This window comes from Bolinopsis microptera, chromosome 11 (assembly GCF_026151205.1).
Source record: "Bolinopsis microptera isolate Bmic1 chromosome 11, MBARI_Bmic_1.0, whole genome shotgun sequence".
In the NCBI taxonomy this organism is placed as follows: domain Eukaryota; kingdom Metazoa; phylum Ctenophora; class Tentaculata; order Lobata; family Bolinopsidae; genus Bolinopsis; species Bolinopsis microptera.
In genome coordinates, this window is record NC_087082.1 from 14,911,252 (window position 1) to 14,932,219 (window position 20,968).

General features: G+C 38.2%; 5 protein-coding genes across 6 annotated transcripts in view; all 5 read left to right on the top strand.

Moving 5' to 3' along the window:
- Window positions 1-8,422, top strand: part of LOC134823499 (survival of motor neuron-related-splicing factor 30-like) — a 48,765-nt gene extending 40,343 nt beyond the window's left edge. Inside the window, exons 2-12 of the mRNA XM_063834984.1 lie at window positions 4,968-5,024; window positions 5,321-5,386; window positions 5,638-5,739; window positions 5,873-5,998; window positions 6,097-6,180; window positions 6,454-6,536; window positions 6,765-6,849; window positions 7,025-7,092; window positions 7,234-7,315; window positions 7,537-7,650; window positions 7,878-8,422. Coding sequence (XP_063691054.1) covers window positions 4,977-5,024; window positions 5,321-5,386; window positions 5,638-5,739; window positions 5,873-5,998; window positions 6,097-6,180; window positions 6,454-6,536; window positions 6,765-6,849; window positions 7,025-7,092; window positions 7,234-7,315; window positions 7,537-7,650; window positions 7,878-7,952 — 933 coding nt within the window. The 5' untranslated portion in view covers window positions 4,968-4,976 and the 3' untranslated portion in view covers window positions 7,953-8,422. The remainder of the gene's footprint in view (window positions 1-4,967; window positions 5,025-5,320; window positions 5,387-5,637; window positions 5,740-5,872; window positions 5,999-6,096; window positions 6,181-6,453; window positions 6,537-6,764; window positions 6,850-7,024; window positions 7,093-7,233; window positions 7,316-7,536; window positions 7,651-7,877) is intronic.
- LOC134823494 (zinc finger protein 58-like) lies at window positions 856-4,187 on the top strand. Its single transcript, XM_063834979.1, has one exon. It carries the CDS (start codon window positions 858-860, stop codon window positions 3,024-3,026), a length of 2,169 nt encoding a protein of 722 aa, XP_063691049.1. The 5' UTR covers window positions 856-857; the 3' UTR covers window positions 3,027-4,187.
- Window positions 8,423-8,567: 145 nt separating the features above from the next.
- LOC134823500 (divalent-cation tolerance protein CutA-like) lies at window positions 8,568-12,556 on the top strand. The gene is made up of 4 exons (XM_063834985.1): window positions 8,568-8,657; window positions 8,907-9,001; window positions 9,211-9,297; window positions 9,436-12,556. The coding sequence occupies exons 1-4, from the start codon at window positions 8,579-8,581 to the stop codon at window positions 9,505-9,507; spliced, it is 333 nt and encodes a 110-aa protein (XP_063691055.1). The 5' UTR covers window positions 8,568-8,578; the 3' UTR covers window positions 9,508-12,556.
- LOC134823495 (tudor domain-containing protein 3-like) lies at window positions 9,929-12,556 on the top strand. Its single transcript, XM_063834980.1, has one exon. It carries the CDS (start codon window positions 9,929-9,931, stop codon window positions 11,675-11,677), a length of 1,749 nt encoding a protein of 582 aa, XP_063691050.1. The 3' UTR covers window positions 11,678-12,556.
- A 102-nt stretch (window positions 12,557-12,658) lies between these two features.
- LOC134823496 (ATP-dependent Clp protease ATP-binding subunit clpX-like, mitochondrial) lies at window positions 12,659-20,805 on the top strand. 2 transcript variants are annotated; one of them, XM_063834981.1, is made up of 13 exons: window positions 12,659-12,831; window positions 13,120-13,281; window positions 13,480-13,607; window positions 13,738-13,882; window positions 14,030-14,184; window positions 14,361-14,453; window positions 14,756-14,847; window positions 15,595-15,732; window positions 15,888-16,032; window positions 16,198-16,304; window positions 16,540-16,629; window positions 16,859-17,003; window positions 20,115-20,805. In XM_063834981.1, exons 1-13 carry the CDS (start codon window positions 12,731-12,733, stop codon window positions 20,276-20,278), a joined length of 1,665 nt encoding a protein of 554 aa, XP_063691051.1. In that variant the 5' UTR covers window positions 12,659-12,730; the 3' UTR covers window positions 20,279-20,805. The 2 variants fall into 2 exon arrangements, with proteins under 2 accessions (XP_063691051.1, XP_063691052.1); XM_063834982.1 differs by lacking the exon at window positions 12,659-12,831 and adding an exon at window positions 12,874-12,885.
- The last annotated feature ends 163 nt before the right edge of the window (window positions 20,806-20,968 follow it).

The following is a 20,968-nucleotide window of genomic DNA, read 5'->3' on the forward strand; positions in this document are numbered from 1 at the left end:
CCTATCATGTTGGTATTATTCCTGCAGATCAAGATAATCAAGACATTGACAATATCTCTAATAAAATCTGCAATAGCTTAAATAAGAGTGGGGTTTTGAGCAAAATCTTTGGATCTGAAAATGCTAGCGGAGAGTTAGGAATTCCTTTTGATGTTTTGGTTGACCAGCAGTGTGTTATGGAGGAGCAGGTGTCATTGTTGGACAGAAAGAATGGATCTCTCCATGTTGTACCAAACATAGATAAACTTCCTGAGATCTTTAGATTGTACTGGAGCTCCGTGCTAGATTGATTGGGACATTTTCATTGGATGCTTTCAATTCTCGTTGAAGAGAATGCTTATATAATATAAAGCAACTACTGGGGATTTTCGATGAACGGGTCCAGAATTTAGGTAAATGATCTTTAAGTGACCCTCAAAGATTTTTTATTTATTTTTATACCTATAATACTTTCTTTAGCATTATCTTTGGATAGACGTTTTTACTCAGATTGTTAAATTATTAAAATTATAGTTAACATTTTAATTTATTTAAATATGTTTCGAGTACAAATGCGATTAATTACAGTAGCTGTTATAAGTGAACTAATCGATTAGACATAATGTTTTACATGAAGTGATTTTGAACTTGATCTTAGCCCTTGCATGGTTCTGGTAGACGTTTCTTTTATGTAAAAATAATAATTGTTGTTTTCTTGTAAATAATACATATAATATTCAATTGTTTATCTGCTTTCTAGACTGAAGTTTTACTAATCAACAAGTGCTTTGTCTCTTATGTTCTATGTAGTGCGATTTTATACCTGAAATAAATAAATTTTACATTTATTTATAAAACAATTCTCCCCTTAGGTAGCCATGGCAGATGTTGCTCAGGCCTTAGTGCCTCCTGACTCTGGGCAACCTGAGTATGAGGAAGAAGATATGGAGGAACACATGGAAGGATCAGAATCAGATTACCACTCTGAAGATGAAGAAGACTATGACAGACATCATTCTCATCATGATTCGATGCCACTGGAACCTACCAAAGTCGAAGAACATGAAGAAGAGGTCGATGAACACGAGGAGGAGGTTGATGAAAACTTGGACGGGAATCAAGAAGGAATTCCAACAGTCAAGAAGATAAGGACTGTAAAGAAAGTTTTCAGATGTTCACTCTGTGATTTCTTCTCATTTAACCGGGACAACACAGAACAGCACATTAAAATACACAATGAGCCTCAGAACACTAAACTATACTATTGTGCTACCTGCAAGTACTCCACCAGAGTTAAACCTTACTTCGATAAGCATAGGAAGCTGCATAGTAACACTATCGTCCGACCGTTCAAATGTTCCTATTGTGAGTATCAAGGTAGGTTCAGGTCCCACACAAGAGCACATGAGATGCGTCACCACACTGGAGAAAAGCCGTACGTCTGTAGTCTGTGCGACAGAGGGTTTGTTGAGCAGCACATATTGGCACGTCACATGCGCACTGCGCATACTGATGAACGCCCATATGTTTGTGATGTCTGTAGTAGGTCTTACAAGCAGCTCAATGCTCTGAGAGTTCACCAAAGAAAGCATTTTGATGATGCTTATGTGTGTGAGTTTTGTCAGAAGAGGTTCTCTACCATACATCAGTTGCAGAGGCATTTGGAGTCTCATCAGGACAAAAACATTGGATGTCCTATCAAAGGATGCACTTTTAAAACAATCAACAAGCAAAGAATTGATAACCATGTCAAGAACTTTCATAAGAAAAGGAAGTGCTCAGAATGCGACTACGTCACTAACATTCACAGAGAGTACATCAGGCATCGCAATTCTCACAACAAGAAAATCATTCGAACATACAAGTGCCCCCACTGTCCTAAAACTTTCGCAAGTGTCCACAACATGAAAAAGCACCAGTCAGTTCATACTGGAATAAGAGAATTCCAATGCAACAAGTGTCCTTACAACACCCAGAAGAAAGCCATCCTTGTGAAGCATCTGGAGCTGCATCACCTGATTGAGAGTAATCCTGAGTTAATGAGCAAGTTCCTTAAATGTGACCAGTGTGATTTTATCTGTGAGACAAAGAAAATCTTAGGAGTCCACAGACGTATTCACAACACAATGAACAGTGCCAAGGAGAGCTCTGAAGTGAATGAGGGGTCCTATTCCTGTAGTATATGTGACAACATTCTCGGATCACGAGATGAGCTTGTCGAGCATCTTCTACTGGAGCATAGTAACTACAGAACCAATAAGTGTCACCACTGCCAGTACACAACCACTGTGCTTTCTGAGATGACACTTCATCTTGACTTCCACGAAATCCAGTCCAATGAAAGTGCTGATGTGCACACATGTGAGCAATGTGGCTACATGAACATTGATCATGATGATTTCGCTGACCACATCAAGCGCTGTGCCCAAGAGCACTTGCAGATGAAAAATGATACCAAAAAGGGAGGTCCCCATACAGAAATCAAACCTTACAAATGCCCATTATGTAACAGTAGGGTTCAGACAGCATCAAGTCTTAAAACCCATGTCATTTCCCATTCTGGTGTACACAAGGGTCGCAAGCACCTCAAATGCAACAAGTTGCCACATCCTGCTGATGGAAGCTTTGGAGAGAATGACAGACAGGGGGAAGCCAAAGTCCTCCTCTGTACACACTGTGACTTCTACACAAACAATGCTGGAGCACTGACATCCCACCAGAAAGTGCATCAAATGCATGATGACTCATTTGTGGACACTAACAGGAACAGCAAAATGCAACCAGTTGAAGGTGCTGGTGAGGATGAACATGTCACTGATGATGGATATGATGAGCTCGATTCAGGAGCTGAGTCTGATGATTTGGAGGAGTCAGAGGAGTTGTCAGACGTTGATGGAGAGACGGTTGAAATGGGACCGGATGATTGCAACGATGAGGAGATGGATGAAGAGATGGACCACCACACGGGTGATAGTCAAGAGCTAGAGGATGGAGAACCTGGACAAACAGTTCATCCAAGTCAATATAATTTTAAAACGGAACAGTAAACTGTTATTAACTCTGTGACCTTTAGCTTTGGCTTATAATTTGTTCAAATTTAGCTTTGAAGTGTAGAAGAAGTAGGTTTATATAAAATCTTAAAAGAATTTAGTACATAAATCAGACTATGAACTAATTCAGCTTAAGATCAAATAAAAAATATCAATTTGTAATGATTTTATTGTTAGAAAATGTTAGTTCATGAGCTTTCATCACTTAGTTATACACTGTTGAATGTTAAAGTGCATTACATTCCAAAAATGATGAGCCTTCTCTTAGTATGGTTCATACAGAGGTCAGAGGCTGTTATATTGAGCAATTAATTTTAATAAGACTTTTCACGATATGAACATACTCCACTATAGGATAGCTTATATTTTGAATATATAATATGAATATTAACCTACAATCTACAGTTACTATAAAGTAAAACTTATCTTTACAGTGAATTGAAAAATTAATTTGGATACTAACATTTTGAGTAATGTCTTTAAACTTTTTGAAGTGAATATTGGATGTAATCTGGCTTGTTTTCGTCATGTTATTCTGTTCCTAAAGGTCTATTCATCTGAATGTTCCTAAATTTTCCGCATTAAATATCTTAGCATTCGTTCCAATTTCTGCAGAGAAAAAGAATCTTTTAATGAATGCCTTGAAATGCTTCTTGAAATGATATTAGACCAGCAATGTTGGCTAATTTAAGTTGTCAGCTTTCACAGCAGTTACACTATAATAATATGATCTATAAATTATTTAGATATTATTGTGTTAATTTAAAATCCACAATGTAGTGATTTTGTTGTTCACAAATCAGCATACCTTTTTAAATATAACTTAAAATCAGTTAATTTAAGGCATGTAGTCATAATTGATTAATTATGGTTATTGCTAAAATCTTTTTCTTAACCACGCTCAAATGACCAATTTAAAATATTTTTCGTTCGAATTTGGGTACAAGCGACTGCTTGGTCCTAACTGAACGTATTTTACTTTTCTGGCTGTTTCACTGGAGAATTTGTCGATGAAAAATGACTGGTCAGGGACTATCCGCCCCTAACCAGTTTTTTCAAGTGATTGATGTAAAATTACGCTCGACAATTAAAAATCTTAACCTATTTGAACTTACAGTGGAAGTAATTTACATATATTGTGGTATGTTATGCTTTATCATCATAAATATTATGTGTTTTACTGACTGTACATACCTTACAAGACATTTTTATAACGTACGAAATGCGACGGTTTTCCCGAAATTTCGCCATATTTTCGGACCGCCAAAATTTCGGTCGTCGTAATAGAATCCGTCGAATTATTTTTAGCTTATTCCAATAATTGTGGCTTCATCGATTCATTTTGTTCTTGAAAAGTTAGTGATATGATGGTGGGACAAATAAACACAATATTCCATGATGAATTTAATGTCAAGTAATACGTTTTAAATTTACAATAAATTACATTTATGTGCTAACATAAACGTCTTATAAGAGACTAAGTCAAGATAAACAATTTAATACCAAACTCAATAAGTGAAACTGAAAGAGTCGAGCCGGACCCCTTAGAGGAAGATGAAGAAATCAATTTATAAGTTTCATTTTGTTTCAACATGATTTTACCGATTTTTAGAAAAGTTTGAATTTCCTTTAGCTTTGTGTCAGAAAACAAAATGATGAAAAATACCCTTATTTTCTGTGACGTCCGAAATGTGACGGTTTTTGTTCAATTTCGCCATATTTTCGGACCGCCAAAATTTCGGTCGTCGCAAATTGGTCCGCCACAAAAATGTCTTGTAAGGTATTAACATTGAATATTGATTTAATGGTTGTAGAAGTAAATTTTTCGATGAAAAAAGTTTCTTTCTTGACACATCCTGATTTCATAAATTTCCATGAAAATGTTTGGTATCTATTTAACTCTGATAATCATTAGCTTATCTTTCTAAAACCTTGAATAGTCAGAAAATGGACAGCCTCGGAGATATCCACACCTATCGAGTCCAGCTTGAACAGGTAAGAGTGGTTGATAGCTTTTTAATTAACAGGAGTTTCGGATATGGGTTTTAAAAAAGCACGTCTTCTGAATCTTTTAAAAGTAATTGTTGGGCATTTACTCGAAATGTGTAGAGCTGTATTTAATCAAAGAGAATGAACAACTTGCAGATGCCTGGATAGTATAGGATGTTTGATAGTTGATTTGATTTGATGTGTAAACTGTTGAATGTTTTGAGCGACTCATAACCTCGGTGTGTCCGGCTCATTTATGATTTATTAATTTCAATTTGGTAATGATACCTCTAACATTTCAGGTTGATGCGGCCTTAGTAGGGGAACCTGAAAATGAGGAACTTATTAAACTAAAGGCAGATTTGCTGGTGAGTGAGATCTTTAGTTTTAGTTGCTTTGGGCGAATGATAGTCTACTATCCGACATCTATTTACATTTCGTGGCAATTTCTGTTGCGCTTTCAAGGAATTGTTGTATTTTTGCTCACGCGCCGGGTAATTTTTTCAATGCATTTTCATTGTCAGCTTTTTATGTACGCGGCTATTTGTTAATTGGCGCGCGTACTCGACAAAGGCCACATCAGCACATATGTATAGTGTGTAAGATTCGTGTACTACAGGATATTATAGCCCTGACTGAGGATTTGATGGGTTTGTCAAGCAGCAAGAAGTCTAAAGTTATGAAGGAAGTCGAGGAAGATACCTTCGCAATTCCAGTCCAGGTACGCAGTATTCATGTTTTATCAATCTAGTCTTTTCAAATGATAACAAACCAGGAAGTTCGATTTCCCGCCAATTTCTGTCCATACCATTGCCTAACATTAGATTAGACATAAATCGAAAACATTTGTTCAGAAAAAGAAGACGGTTATGTCGTTGTATGATGATGATGACGATGTCGAGGTGATGCCTTCTACAGCTGTCACATCAACTGATCAAGAGCGTGCTACAGTAACTGAAACTAGTGAAACTGAAGCAAAGGTTTATATGAAGAGTCCTGTCATGTTTTATTACCTTTCTGAAGAAAAAACACGTATTTCAGACGATTTTCTTAGGTTTCTAACTTCCATGATTTACAGGTCACAATTAGTAATTTCGTGGTGGGCCGGAGAGCAGAAGCACCAAAAGTTGATATCATCGACGAAAAAGAGCGCTTATATCGGGTAATGTATAACATCACACATGCTTGTGTAATGTGTATTTTCCTGTAGAAAATACAAATCTGATATTTGAGAGTGTACATTAGCCTGCAGTAAGTAAATTGAGAGTGTGTTATTTGAAACATGATGTATAATTAATCAACATTTGCGATTTAGTTTGCCTCACGGTGACCTGTTAAATCAGATGTGTGAATGCGAGGAATAGTGAATATGTGCAATAATTAACATGATTAAGTATCACGTGCAATAATTAACTAATTTCTCCTATAATTACAGCAACAGTTACAAGAACTGAAGATGCTAACCTGTGATTGGAAGCCAGGTGATAAGTGTCAAGCTTTAAACTCAGACACCAATCAGTAAGCTTATTTTTATCTTTATTTAGTAATTTCCTTCTTTACTAGCAGAAGTGGGCGAATTCATCTCATGTCGTGCCACATACTGCTTTCTGATCTCTTGCTCAAAAATACAGAAGTTACATATTATTATAAAACATGTTATAAAACATATCATAAAACATATTATAAAACATATCATAAAACATATTATAAAACATATTATAAAATATTTCACTGTCAATAAATCAGGTATAACGAAGCTGAAGTGTTAGCTAACGGTGATGGATATCTGCAGATTAAATACAATGACGATGGAGTTGTAGCCAACGTATTAGTGAGTGTATTCTCTGTGTATTAGTGATTTGCTCGCTCTGTCTTTAGTGTAGGTATCACACACTTATCTGAATAAAGACACAGTGATAAATTTGATCTTTGAGTAGATAATTATGCGGATACACCTTACATAATAATGCAAATTATCAGTGAGGATTAACCTGAGCTAATTTCAGTTATCAAATGTGAGAAAGCACAAGAAAAGGAGATGGGGTGAAGTCACGAATGCTCCAACACCTGAAGAGTAAGTTTACACAGTCAACAACTGTTGAGGATTACCCTCAAATACACTACTCAAATCGGGTGTAATCCCTCCTTAATTTCTGAAAATACAAAATTCGATTCATAACTAAATCACTATTAACAATTCATTTGCCATGTTCAGGGCTAAGAAGTCAGTTATAGAAAAAGAGAAGAAGAAGAAGAAGAAACTTAGCAGAAAACAAAGACAGACTGAAATGGAAAATGTTAGTTTATTTAGAGATACTTTTTACTTTTTAACTGTAGCAATGTCGCAGGATATCTATATAAAATTCATTCATCACCAATTATATTACAATATCTGTTCATAAAATTGCGGTTAAAATTGTTCGACTACTTATACCAGTAGGAGCGTTCATCTCCAATTATTCATTTTTATCAAAAGCTACTGAAACATCCTCTTATAAAATATGTTGCACTTTAAAAGGCGAAAGAGCAAGAGAAGAAAAGCTGGCTTTCATTCATGAAAGGTAACAAGACAGTAGCGAAAAACTCAACGAAGAAAAGTATATTCGCCTCTCCTGATAACTTCGACGGAAAGGTTTGAAAAAGTTATCTCGGATGTTTTTCCATGCTTCCGTACATTAGAAATAACACAACTTTTGTGACTAAATTCCATTAATCTGCTTTGTTTTCTCCAGGGAATGACTATAAATATGTAAAGCGACATCTCACATCAGTCAGTATTGCTGTACTGGAAATATTTTAGATCACTTACCTTATTTAAAATCTACCGAGTTGTAGATTGTTCATAAAAAACCCTCTCAGATCGGTATTGGAACATGTGGGATATCTGGCAAAGGAATGACTAGTTTTACTGGACCTGACAAGTGGAAGAGATAGTAGTGACGTCATCAGCAAGTGACGTCATCAGCAAGTGACAGCATCATAACGACAGAAGTTGACTATTAATAACCATTTTAGATTGTAAATATGACGAGTTGGTCCGGGGTGTGATTTCTTAATAACAGTGATTTACGGAGGCTAGAAGTATGCACACGTGGAATGGCACTTTTAATTCAACCCAGATCGACCATTTACCATTAAATCAGGCCTTCAAGTGTGCAATTATTATGAACAGAAACGTGTTTCAATGCTATTTCCTATTTGCGTTTACTTTAATAAAATAACAGTCGATTGATTCATTGGTACACACTACACACTGTGTACTACACAGTCCTGTCTTCCTGACATTTAAATCCAAGGCGAAGTCCGAAGAGAATAAGATATAATGTGTCTTGATGTTTAATTAAAATCACGGATTATATTTTGTTTATTTAAAGTTCAAACCATATTATTTGAGGTCTACTAAACTTCTACTAATAATAAGTACAGAGTTTTATACAAAGTTTTATTACAGAGTTTATGCTAGCAAATTATTGATTATCAACTCAAGAAATATCTACGGTTAAATCTGCGTTGATTCCTAGCCAACTTTTCTCTGACTCCCGCAATAACACTAGGTCAGCATGGCAGCTGCAGCTGGCAAGTTTTGTATGGTATTTGTGACGGTCCCTACCAGAGAAGTAGCCAAAGCCATTGCCGGAGGTGAGTCCTTTTTGACGTTGGTTTTAATTGTTATCATAAATTAATCACAGTTATTGAGCTGCAGGTAATCAGACAAATGATAGATGGAATTATAGTGATAGTGTTGCTATCAGAAAATGTCTGTATGACAAATCAAGAGGAAGGGAATATATTTTCAATACTGTTCGGTGAACATTATCCAAAATTTGATTTCACTGATCTGGCGTTTAAAGTCCTCAAGGTTTTTAATCCTTGTGAAATTACCCTCAGGATTGTTAGAGAAGAAGTTAGCGGCGTGTATAAATGTTATCTCCGGAGTAACCTCCTACTATGAGTGGGAGGGAAAGTTGGAGGAGGACAACGAGGTTAAGAGGTTTACATTATCTTGAAGTGAGGTTTATTTTATCTTGAAACGAGGTTTACTAGATTTTTTTTTAAAATTGATGAAATCGCATAAATTTTCCTGTTGAGATGAAAAGGAGATTCGTTCTTGGGTTATTATTGAGACTGTTTGTCATGGGGCAGATGTATGATAACATCAGATTTAAATCATAATCCTAGTTCTCATTTCCAGTTGCTCCTCATGATTAAGTCTACTAAAGATAGTTTCGATGATCTTTCAGAGTACGTGAAAGCAAACCACCCCTACGACTGTGTCGAGGTAATATTAATAATAACTTCAACTCAATAAAAGCTATTTAATTTGAAATATTTTTTGATATAAATAGACAATTTTCATGTTTATACCATTATAATTACCAGATGATTATTTTAATGGTCACACCATTTTCCTTTATAGGTAATTTCGGCAGACATTGATCGAGGAAATCAACCATATCTGGATTGGATCGAAAAATCTTGCACAAAATGAATCAACATGGTTACGAGCGTATATGTTTCTATGAAATTAAGGATTATGTGGATTTGAGGTTAACAACTAAAGATGATTTGAAAATCGGTCGAATTGTTTTCGTATCGATACTAAAGGCAAATTTTATATGTATATACTTTCAGTTAGGATTCTTTATTCTAAAATATTATCCAATGGTGATCAGTTATTTATGTTTTTCTAAAATGATCTTATCCCATTTTTTAATCGTGGTGCACTTTTTGATTGAAAATCTTTTTAATTTCGTTACATTTTTGAATCAGCCTTCTTTTCACTGCGTCCAATTTTCTTTTTAGTTATAGCATCTCATATTAGCTATGGAAGTCTTAAAAGCTTGCGACATTCCTCTTTGTACAAGTTAATTCAAAACTAATCTCAATACCTCTTTCGTTCAGATAGGACGATGAAAACGCTTGCACAAGAGGGATGGGTCCTGAAACCCAACATTAGCAAATCTCACAGTGAACTATTGGACACAGACTTAGCTCACGTCGGCGCCAAAATAATACCTGCTGACTTTGCTAATGTCACAATCATAGACGGTCCCAAGATATTCCAGTTTAAACGTGTAAAGGATGTGAGCCATACAAAGATAAGCCACGAAAACGGCTCCAACAAGAGCATGTTTAGAATCACTTTGTCTGATGGGAACAGCACTTGCTCTGCTATGAATCTTCAGCCCATCCCTGGATTGAGTGGAAAGGTATATCCTGGTACGAAATTCAGGATAAAAAGTGGCGGTGCTCAGGTTTTAGGAGGTTTTCTGTTGTTGACCCCGGCTAATTGTGAGGTTATTGGAGGTAGAGTGGAGAAATTGGTTGAGAATATTGAAAAGAATGAGAATATATCTAAAAAGAAGTCCGGAGAAGATGGGGGACCTCCGAAATTTGTTCCCTTTGGGTCATCTGCAAATAACGGCACGGCTAAACTTCAAGTTACCCTGGAAAAGCCTGGTAAACAGGAAACCGATATTCAGAACGGAGCAGGTAGCAATAAGACTGGTGACCATGACAGGAATTCACGGAACGATAAAAATAATTCTGATCGAGGTCAGAAAGGTGATTATCAGAAGGACAGACGGGGAAAAAGTTATGAAAAACGAGGACAAAGTACAAGAAGTACAGATGATCACAAAGGACAAAGCTATAGCACAGATGCTCAGGGCAGTGACGACCGAGGGAGAAACAGAAATAGAGGGACCCATAAATCAGATTTTAGGGGGTATAGCCGTGGAAATTACCACAATGACGACCATCAGAGCAATCGGGATAGAAGTGAAGATGGTTCCCAAGGTTCGGGTCGATCGAGAGGGCGGGGTCGGGATAGGGGCGAAGATAATTCTCACAGTTCGGGTCGGTCTAGGGGTCGTGGTAGGAATAAAGGAGGAGAATCGGGTCGATCGAGGGGCCGTGGACGGGATAGAGGAGATGATTCTTACAGTTCGGTTCGATCAAGGGGTCGTGATCGTGGTTCACGAGGTAAAGATAGATCGGGACGGGACGACCACTTTATCTCTGACAGGACCCAAACACCAGGGTTCAGTTTGGGTGATGTTTTGGGTGACTTCCCAGCACTTGGTGGAGCTAGCCAGACTGGTGGGGCTAGCCAGGCTAGCGAGGCTGTGAACCCTGCTTCTGAGTGGTCCAACTCTAGAGGGGACGGTGGATCTGGAGGTTATGAAGATAGGGGAGGAAGCCGTGGAAAGTTCCGTGGTAACAGTCGGGATAGAGGTGATGATGATTCAGGTCGATCAAGGGGCCGGGGTCGGGGCAGAGGTAGGGACAGAGACGATTACTCTCCAGAAAGGGCCCGACCAACAAACTTTAGTCTGGGTGATGTTATGCAGGATCTAGATTTCCCTGCACTTGGGTCAGACAGCCCTGCTAGCGGCGCTGGTCAGGCAAGAGAGGAAGTACAGAGTGGCTCTGATTGGTATAACTTAAGAGATGGTGGTGGATCTCGAGGTTATGATGATAGGGATGGGAGAGACAATAGGTCACGAGGTCGAGGTCGAGGATCACATGATAGAGGGTCACGTGATAGAGGGTCACGTGATAGGAGTGGGAGAGGTTCTCGTCGTGACGACTATTCCTCTGGACAAAGTAAACCTGCCGTTTACAAGGCCGATCTGGAGTCTGATTTCCCAGTCTAGGAGGGGGAATCCCGGCTGCTGCTGCTGCTCCAGCTGCAACCAACATTTCTACTAAATCCAAGGGCCCAGCTTCTAAAAACATCACAAACGTTATGGTTGATGATGAAGGGTTTGAAATACACGATCACCTGCTGTACGAGGATAACGGACCTCCTCGTCAGATGCACGACCCCTCCTTCACGAGAAGCAGGGGTACAGCAGCTACCGCTCCAGCTCAGACCAAGTTGTGGAGGAGATACGTGAGATGACGGTGTCTGATAATATGCCATCTCATAGTGGTAAAGATAGAGCCAGTCACGGTGGTGGTAGTAGTACTAGTAGTGCTAGGGCTTCTAAAAGCCAGGATAGTCGTAGGAAAGATCCGGAGAAGAGGAGTGATCAAAAGTATCGTAGTGGTGGTCATGGTGGTGATTCCCAACAATGTCACCGGGGTTATGGCCACGATAATAGTTCTCGGCGAGACAACGATCACTACGATCAACAGTACGATAATCGTTCTGATCAGCGACGTGACGATCGCTACGATCAACGGGACAGTTATCGTAATGAACAACGGAACGATTATCGCAATGATCGATACGATGATAGCTCAAATATACAGTACACTGATCGCCGTGATGATCGGTACAATCCAGGAAGAACCACGTCCAACCGTTCCAACTTAACAGGCAACAGAGGACGGTCTTCTGGTGGTGGCTATCGTAGATAATGAGGTATTGAACTGAAATGATCTCGTGGTTGTTGATGAAATTGGACTATTTTTGAAACACTTGCTTATAGTTATATTTCCTAAATTTTAGAATTTGCCTTGATTCTTACATTTTTAACAGTTATTTGTTATTAAATTGAGTGTAAATTATTTATATTTCTCAAAATGTTTGATGTGCTTCAAAGAATGTATTAATCTCGCATTGAATGATTTACCGGATATATAATATAAAATAAACTTCTTCTACATTAAAAATAATCACTAATACTCTGAATCATTTTAGGATGTGAATTTGTTCATGACTGCAGTTAAACTACAAAGCTACACCCACAATCCACACTAGCATGATGCAGCGGTCTCTGTTGTACTGTGTGAGGAGCAGCCATAGTCTGACACACATCTCAGGTGCAGCCAAACCCCGCCCTGTCTTATACCATCCACCATGGTCAGTAGTTCTGTGGGTAGGGACTGTTATAATTAGCTTATACCATCCACCATGGTCAGTAGTTCTGTGGGTAGGGACTGTTATAATTAGCGCCTTCTTCGTTGGGGGCTGTGGTCACTAAAAGATAGAGCATTGCTGTACTTATCATGTTGGAGCTTATTATTAGATTGGTTTTTCTAAAGAAATGATCGTCACCAAACCGTCATCTTTAACCTTGACTAAATGTTGTAACTCCTGGCTTTGTATGGAGTATGCACACATAATCTCACAATTTTCCATTTTTCCTAGTCCCCGACAAGTTCACACAAGCCCCCCGGTGGCCATGCCCCGGTATGGAGGTGGGTCACATAACTCTGGAGGGGGAGGAGGTAAGGTCAGATTCGCTTGTCCCAAGTGCAAGTCACTTATCATGTTCTACTGCAAGTTCTCTGGAACAAAACGTCACATCAGGTATATTTAACCCTTTAGAAGAATATATCCAGATTCGGGATTTTTAGTTTCTAGATGGACGTGATTTTCGGGTCAGTAAAAATATTGCTATTGTTCTACCCAAAGCACAAAAAGCACATTATGGTCTGTCTCGGCCTCCTTTTCAAAAGCAAAAGTAAACGCAAAACAGATCGACCACTAACAACTCTTCTCTCTCAGATGTCACAAATGTGACGAGCTGATCTCAGTGAAACACACCCACACCGCCGGAAGTGACCTATCTAACACGGACATACCTGACATTGAGGGTCTGTACAGCAGTGAACTTCTTGAGGAACTCAGTCGTGGTGAGTACTTTACACTGGCAAGCAATTTCATGGGTCACCGAAATCAAATATGTTGTACACTGTACAGTAAAATATGTCACATTTATATTAAATTAAAGTGTTTTTGCCTCTCTGAAATATCCTCCCGTAGCCCAAGATCTGAAGAGTCTGGATGATAAAAGGCTAGGCAAACTGTTTGGTCCAGCGTACGAAGAACCAAACCCAGCTGATGAGAAAGAAAAAGTTTTGATAGAAAGTGCACCTCCACCCCGGTCTATATTCACTTATCTGGACAAGTAAGCTTCCTTCTTGGAGCTAATTTTTAGAATTTTACTTTTAATCTTTTTCTTAGTTTTCGAAATCACTCCATATCTTTATTGGTGTATTCATATACAAAATATGTATCAGTTCCGTTCAACTAAAACCTGGTCACATTGCCCCAGGTTTGTCCAGGGTCAGGACCGCGCTAAGAGAGTGCTATCAGTCAGTATCTACAACCACTACAAACGCCTCAGAGCTCTCCAGACAGATAAAGATAGAGACGATGTACCCAGGCTGGATAAGAGTAATGTTCTCCTTATAGGTCCTACTGGCAGTGGTTAGGTCATCTTATTTGTCTTGTTCTTTACTTCAAAATATTTTGTAACTACATATAATGTTGACGTCCGTAATTTTGAAATCCGCTAAAGTTTTACTTTTTATCGACCGTGAGATGTTGAACTCGAATCATGTAACAAAATGGTGATAACCCCCCATATTGATCACGTGGTTCAGGTAAAACGTACCTGTTCCAGATGGCAGCTAAGTTGCTGGATGTACCCATGGTGGTCTGTGATTGCACATCACTAACCCAGGCAGGATACGTGGGTTAGTCATTATAAGTAGTGTGTTGTATTATACACTGTACATTGTATTATACACTGTATTATACACTGTATATTGTATTATACACTGTATATTATAACTGATTACACGGATTATCGTTACTGTTACCGATCTTTAATTAGATAATTTGTTACGATATCGATACAATTGAATACTGTTTGAGCTTTGATGTATGATGTATCGATATCTGCCACAATGACGATGTTGCATTATTTTTTGAAAAACAAGCTTTGAAAAATCTGATCTTTAGTTTAAGCTTGATTGTCACAACCCTTTTCAACCAGGGGAAGATGTAGAAAGTGTTGTAGTTAGATTATGGCAAGCAGCTGGACAAGACCTGGAGAGGACCCAACAAGGCATTATAGTTCTAGACGAGGTAGCTTTAAACTTCCAACCTCTTTCTATTTCACATATCCAGCGTTATCTTTAAAACATTGCGCCCCCCTCACCTTACCCTAGTAGAAACATATTTTGTAAATGTAACAGCTTTGTTTCCCTCTTTTTTTGATCTAAGCTAAACGAATACCATGTGGACCACGGTCCACGAGGCAATAAACACTGATCTGAAATTTGCATTCCTTTAATTCCAACATTGTTGCCAAATTTGAGAACAACAGTCTTCCATAGTATATAGATCAGGGGGGGGGGGGGAGCCAAGTGGATATTTGTAGATATTTGGATAATGTCATCCACTTTTTTCGTGAATTATCCATTGACAATAATCTACATTTATCTACAAAAAATGTAATCTCAAATATGTGCCCAGAAATTCTACTGAATTTTTGGAGATAAATGTATAAATTTGTAGAATGTCATCCACTTTTTTCGTGGATTATCCATTCTACATTAATCTACAAATATCTACAAATATCCACTTGGCTCCCCCCTAGATCAATATAGATCAATATATAGATCAATTCCATCATGCGCTGAGCGCTCCAATCAGTTCATCTTGATATTGTTTTTTTTTCTAAGTTGGTTGGCTAACTACAATTACAAAGAATAAGAGTTTGTACTTTGATTGTCAAATTAAATATTCTATAATTCTAGTTATGATCTATCTATTATCTAAATAAAGTTATATAATAATAATACAGATTAAGCACACTTCCTTATTACTCAGCTGGACAAATTAGCGAGTAAGAGAAACAAGCACGGAGGTAAAGATATTGGAGGTGAAGGTGTTCAGCAGAGTCTTCTCAAGATTATAGAGGGTACTAATGTCACCGTCACGGACAAGGCTAAAAACAAGACTTATCAGGTAGGACTTCGTGGTTGGGGAGACTTTATGGGTGAAGTCAGTTGCCTCGGAATAATCTAGTTTATTGTTTAAAACTTGAAATTATCGATCAATATACGAATTATATTTGACTACTAACGTAGATATATCTTAACTCTAAAAACCTCTCCTTTCAGATAGACACGAGGAACATACTGTTCCTGGCGTCAGGAGCGTTTATAGGCCTGGATCAGATTATAAAGAGAAGGACTGCTTCCAAGTCACTCGGGTTTGGAACTCCTATGTCGCAGGAACATTATATTAAAGCTGCTGCCATCGAAGGTAAACAATTGGGTATCGGTATTTCAGTATTTGCAACTTTTATGGGGTAGAATTTTTGTAATTTCATTAAAAAAACTCCCACCATAGAGTTATTTGATTTCTGCGCAAAATTCAAATAATTTGTTGTTGCGATTCAGATAAAGACAACATATTTTGTACTCTCAGAAAGAAACCGGGATTCGGACACACTTTCAGAGACCCGAAAAGACAGAATAAATCAGATCAGAGACACAGAGGAAAAGAACAGGACCAAAGATCGGCTGCTCGTTCAGGTTGGTAAAGTTTTACTTTCAGCTAACTTATCTGAATCATGATTTAGGAATTCATTCTGCTTACAATTTTAACATTTCAAGAGCAAATATGCTTTATTCCGCAAACTCGCTTGTATCCTGATAATATAGGTAACAAGTTTTAGACTGATTTGGCCCCCAATTTTCAACTGATTCGAACATTGGCAGTGACGTCTTACACCTCTCAATCTTTGTTTTGATATATTTCCATGTGCAGGTTGAACCAAGAGATATCCTTGACTACGGAGTTATACCCGAACTAGCTGGACGAATACCTGTTGTAGTGACGCTAGACAGTCTTACCCAGGTACACTTCGTTACTCATTCATAGACCATTAAGTTCAAATCATGAGAAACTATCATTCAGTTCCAAAAGAAAAAACCTCTGTTGGAAAAAATTTTAATTCTTAAATTACATACATAATAAAAATTGAATAATCAGACCCAGTTGACCCTGCTCGGATGTGGCAAGTCTCCAGCATAACCTCAAATATCATCACGCAGAGTTCAGCCAACTCACTATTGTAACCACCCAGGAGGATCTAATGATAATAGCAAACGACAAGGAGAGAGGTGTCATATCTCAGTTAAAGGAGTTACTGTCTCTTAATGACTGTCAGCTGGAATTTAGTGATGACGCTTTGAAAGCGGTCGCAGAACTTGCTTTTTGCAAGAAAACAGGTAAATGGCTGTAGTATTTTAATTGATCATGTATGATTTCACGAAGACTGCAACTGAGAGTTGTCTCGATTTTTATTTTTGTATCTTATTAAATAATTGTTTTATTATTCATGCTTGTTGTTTTACCAAAAGCTTCATTATTAGTGTCCGATGTAGACCTCATTTAATAATTATGATTATTAGATGAAGCATACCTTAAATTATCAGGCATTGTCTTTTGCAACATAAACAAATAAAATTAAATTTAGCGACTCCGGCTCTATCATTTAAACTTCAATGGCTGCATAAAAAATAAAAAGATACATGCCTTATATACACTGTACTAATATTTGCTCGGAAATGGTTGGAAATGGTGGAAAACTTGGACAATGGACTATTTAGTGATAATAACAGTTGTAGTTCATAGCAGTTGTAGTTCATAGCAGTTGTAGTTCATAGCACAGTCCAGAACAATATTACCCTTTGAAACAAAAGTATGTTTAATTATTCTAATTTGACCATGTTGGGCCATGAATAGTGCAGTAAGTGAGCATTCACTAATACTCAGATAACTTATGGTGCCTTCGTTTGCAGTATCTCTTGTTCTGGCCATTGGTCTATCACTCTGTTCATCCCTGCCCAAACTTGCCAGCAGAGACACAAATAATGATGATCAGTACATACTGGATACGTACGAAGTAAGATCAGAGGATGAGGAGTCGGAGGATATGTTTGCTTTGATCGAAACTGAGGATTTAATTGGACTGGATGAAGATATAGAGGAGGATGAAGATGACGGAGATGATGGGAGTGATCTGCCGGAGGAGCTTGATTGGAGAGATTCAGGAGTCATGCATGAGGCTATCAACCAGGGCGCGTGTGGTTCTTGTGGCTGGGTCTCAGGGACGCAAACCCTTGAAGCTACATTGGTCTCTGAAAACCATGTCCCACTTTCAATACAGAACTTTATGAATTGTGCAAAGGAGGTCTGTGTAGGGGAACTACCATACGGTGTGTTCAGCAGAGCCAGAAAAGCAGAGTTTGTGGTCAGAGAAGATCAGCTGAAATATACGAAGAAGGAGTGTCTGGATTGGGGGCCTAAAAAGACGGGATGCAAATGTGGGGCCAATCATCCGAATGAGTATATTAACGAGTGGGATGATCAGTTTGTAGTTATCTGCGGAACCAGATCTGCTCACACAGAAGCTCATTTAAAAAGAGCTTTGCAGTCTGGACCAGTTACCACTTCTTTCAACTTTGCTAATAAAGCTGAGAGGGATCTTTACGGAGAAAGATGCACATATGGTGGAAAACATGCAAATTCTATCATTGGGTACACAAAAGATAAGTTTCTACTTCAGGACAGCTATGGCACACCTAAGACTCAAAAGGGGTTCCTGAAGACGGACGGGTCCTGGGAGACTACCATGGGATCGGAGTGTGCTGAAGCTGTTATTAACAAAGCTTACTATCCTTTTATACTGTACGACTACGATCGAGCTAACGCATATTTCAAAGAAATAGATCCTGTAGAGGAAACTGCAGTGGTATTTGTTGAAAAGCCTAGCTACGGAATAGCCTCTGATGATACAAAGAATGTCGGCAGGGCAAAGAACAAATGTGCTTATCTCGGGTCTGCCTGTAAAGGTGTTGTGACTTTGTCCAACGGAGCATTTGAACTTGTATCTACGTTTGGAAATGGCGTGTCTGGAACCCAAAAAGCCTTCAGCAAGGTTCAAATGGTTGTTTACCTAAAGCATGAAGAGACCGGAAAGTACATCGGAATAGATAAAACCGAAGTAGGACTCGTGTTAGTGCCTACCGAGAAAGAGGACGCCGCTCCCTTTTTTACCAGCTATGGAAGATTCATCTCTTTCGAGTATCCCACCTATCATATGGTAGGAAAAACCCTGGTCGAGATGTCCGGACGTATGCGTGATATTGACAAGCTAAAAACCTGGACCTTAAAGAACTGTATACTTCACAACAGAGTGAGTGGAAAAGCTCTTGACATTGCAGAGTTCCTGACAAACGTCGGGAAGAAGATCAAGAAAGTCAAGAAAGTGTACCATACTACAACCGCGAAACCAATGGACACGACTGTCAGCTCTCAGCGGTTTGACTTGGGAATCTCTGGAAAGTGGAAGTTAACTTCTACAGCACTCGGGTTGATGATCGGGAGCGTCAACGACGTCCAACGTTTCGTGGACCCAGACCTTGAAGAAAAGAAGAAGAAAGTTTTTGAGTTCAGATGGATGGCTCGTCAGATAATTCATCACAAGCTAGCAAAAGCTTTGGATGGGAACATGGAGTTTTCAACAACTGATTTTGATATCAAAGATATTGCTAATGTGATCAACCCAACTGACTGCATCATATCAACCTTAGGTTCCGACGAGAAACTCTCTTTGGTTGACGGACAGATTGAACTTAGCTCCGACATGGGTTCTGGGTGGACATTTGAATACGGAGATTTGTAGTTTAAAAACTGGAATTAAAATTGAAATATAAATTTTAAATATTATGCCCCGTGGCATTAACAGGTGCCTGTTATTTTCGATTTATTTTCCCAAGCTACCATTCGGATATCGTGTATAATTTTGTAATAACCATTAAAATTCGTCATAATTTGAAGACTAGATTATAGACCAAGTTGTAGACGTAATTTTGATAAGTCAATAAGAGACGACTACGTTATCAATACGACTCGTGGTCAATGTCCATAGAAATTGCTCACTTAAATTTGACGGGAGGAAAAAAATAAAAATAAAAATAAAAATTTGACGGAAGGGTTCAGAAGAATACTTCTTCAAATTTGTATAATATTAATATAATATATCCTCTCCGTCACGTGACCTCTCACCCCCAGTCACAATATCTATATCTTGCAAACACTTCAGTAAACTCCCCTTTTCCTCCCAGGAGCTCGAGCCCTTAAGTCGAGAAATTGCTCACTTAAATTTGACGGGAGGAAAAAAAGAAAAAAAAAAGAAAAATTTGACGGGAGGGTTCAGAAGTATACTTCTTCAAATTTGTATAATATAATATATCCTCTCCGTCACGTGACCTCTCACCCCCAGTCACAATATCTATATCTTGCGAACACTTCAGTAAACTCCCTTTTCCTCCCAGGAGCTCGAGCCCTAAAGTCGATAGTAGAGACGACCCTACTGGACGCCATGTTCGAGATCCCAGGTTCAGACATCCAGCATGTACTGATCACGAGTGATACCGTGTTGGAGAAACAGGAGCCACAGTACACTCGGCGGGAGGGGGAGGTTGTAGTTGAGCAATAACTCTCTCTCTCTCTAATATCCTGATAGGTTACAGCGGCTGTTGCCATTAGGCTTTTAAAGGAACCTGTTAATCCTTTCTTATGGTTTATATCAGGAGAGTTTGTACCGAGACCTCTTATATCTTACTGTTTTATGTAAGAGAAATACGTTTTAGAGATCGCTAGTTATTTTAAACTAATGCGAGGTTTTTCAAGCTACGAGTTTTATGTTGGATCGAGATTTTGTTAATGTCTTTTGAAGATCGCGATTCATATTAAATCATTACATGGTGACAGGTGAACCCATAATTTAATAAAGATTTTTCTGAATCTATTATCTACGACAATTTCTAAACTGCAGGGTGAAACGTTTTTAAAATAAATTGTTATTTTAAGCCATCAGAAGACGAATTAACGACAATCGCGCCTTAATTGTCTCACTGTATGCACAAGTGCCAAGTGGGGTTAAAAGATTTCTTAGTTTCAGTAAATTATTCGATGTTGGTTGTTTTGTATGGATTGTAAAGCGTGGACAGATTTTAAACGAAATTATTGGATTAAATTGAGGTACAAATAAAGGAATTGCTATAAATATTTCATTAAATCAAAGCAATTTCACACTGATCAAAGCAAAATTAACTTAATATCTACGTTTAGGAACTTTAACAACAATAAACCTACCAAACTTGTTACATTAATATTCGACCAAATA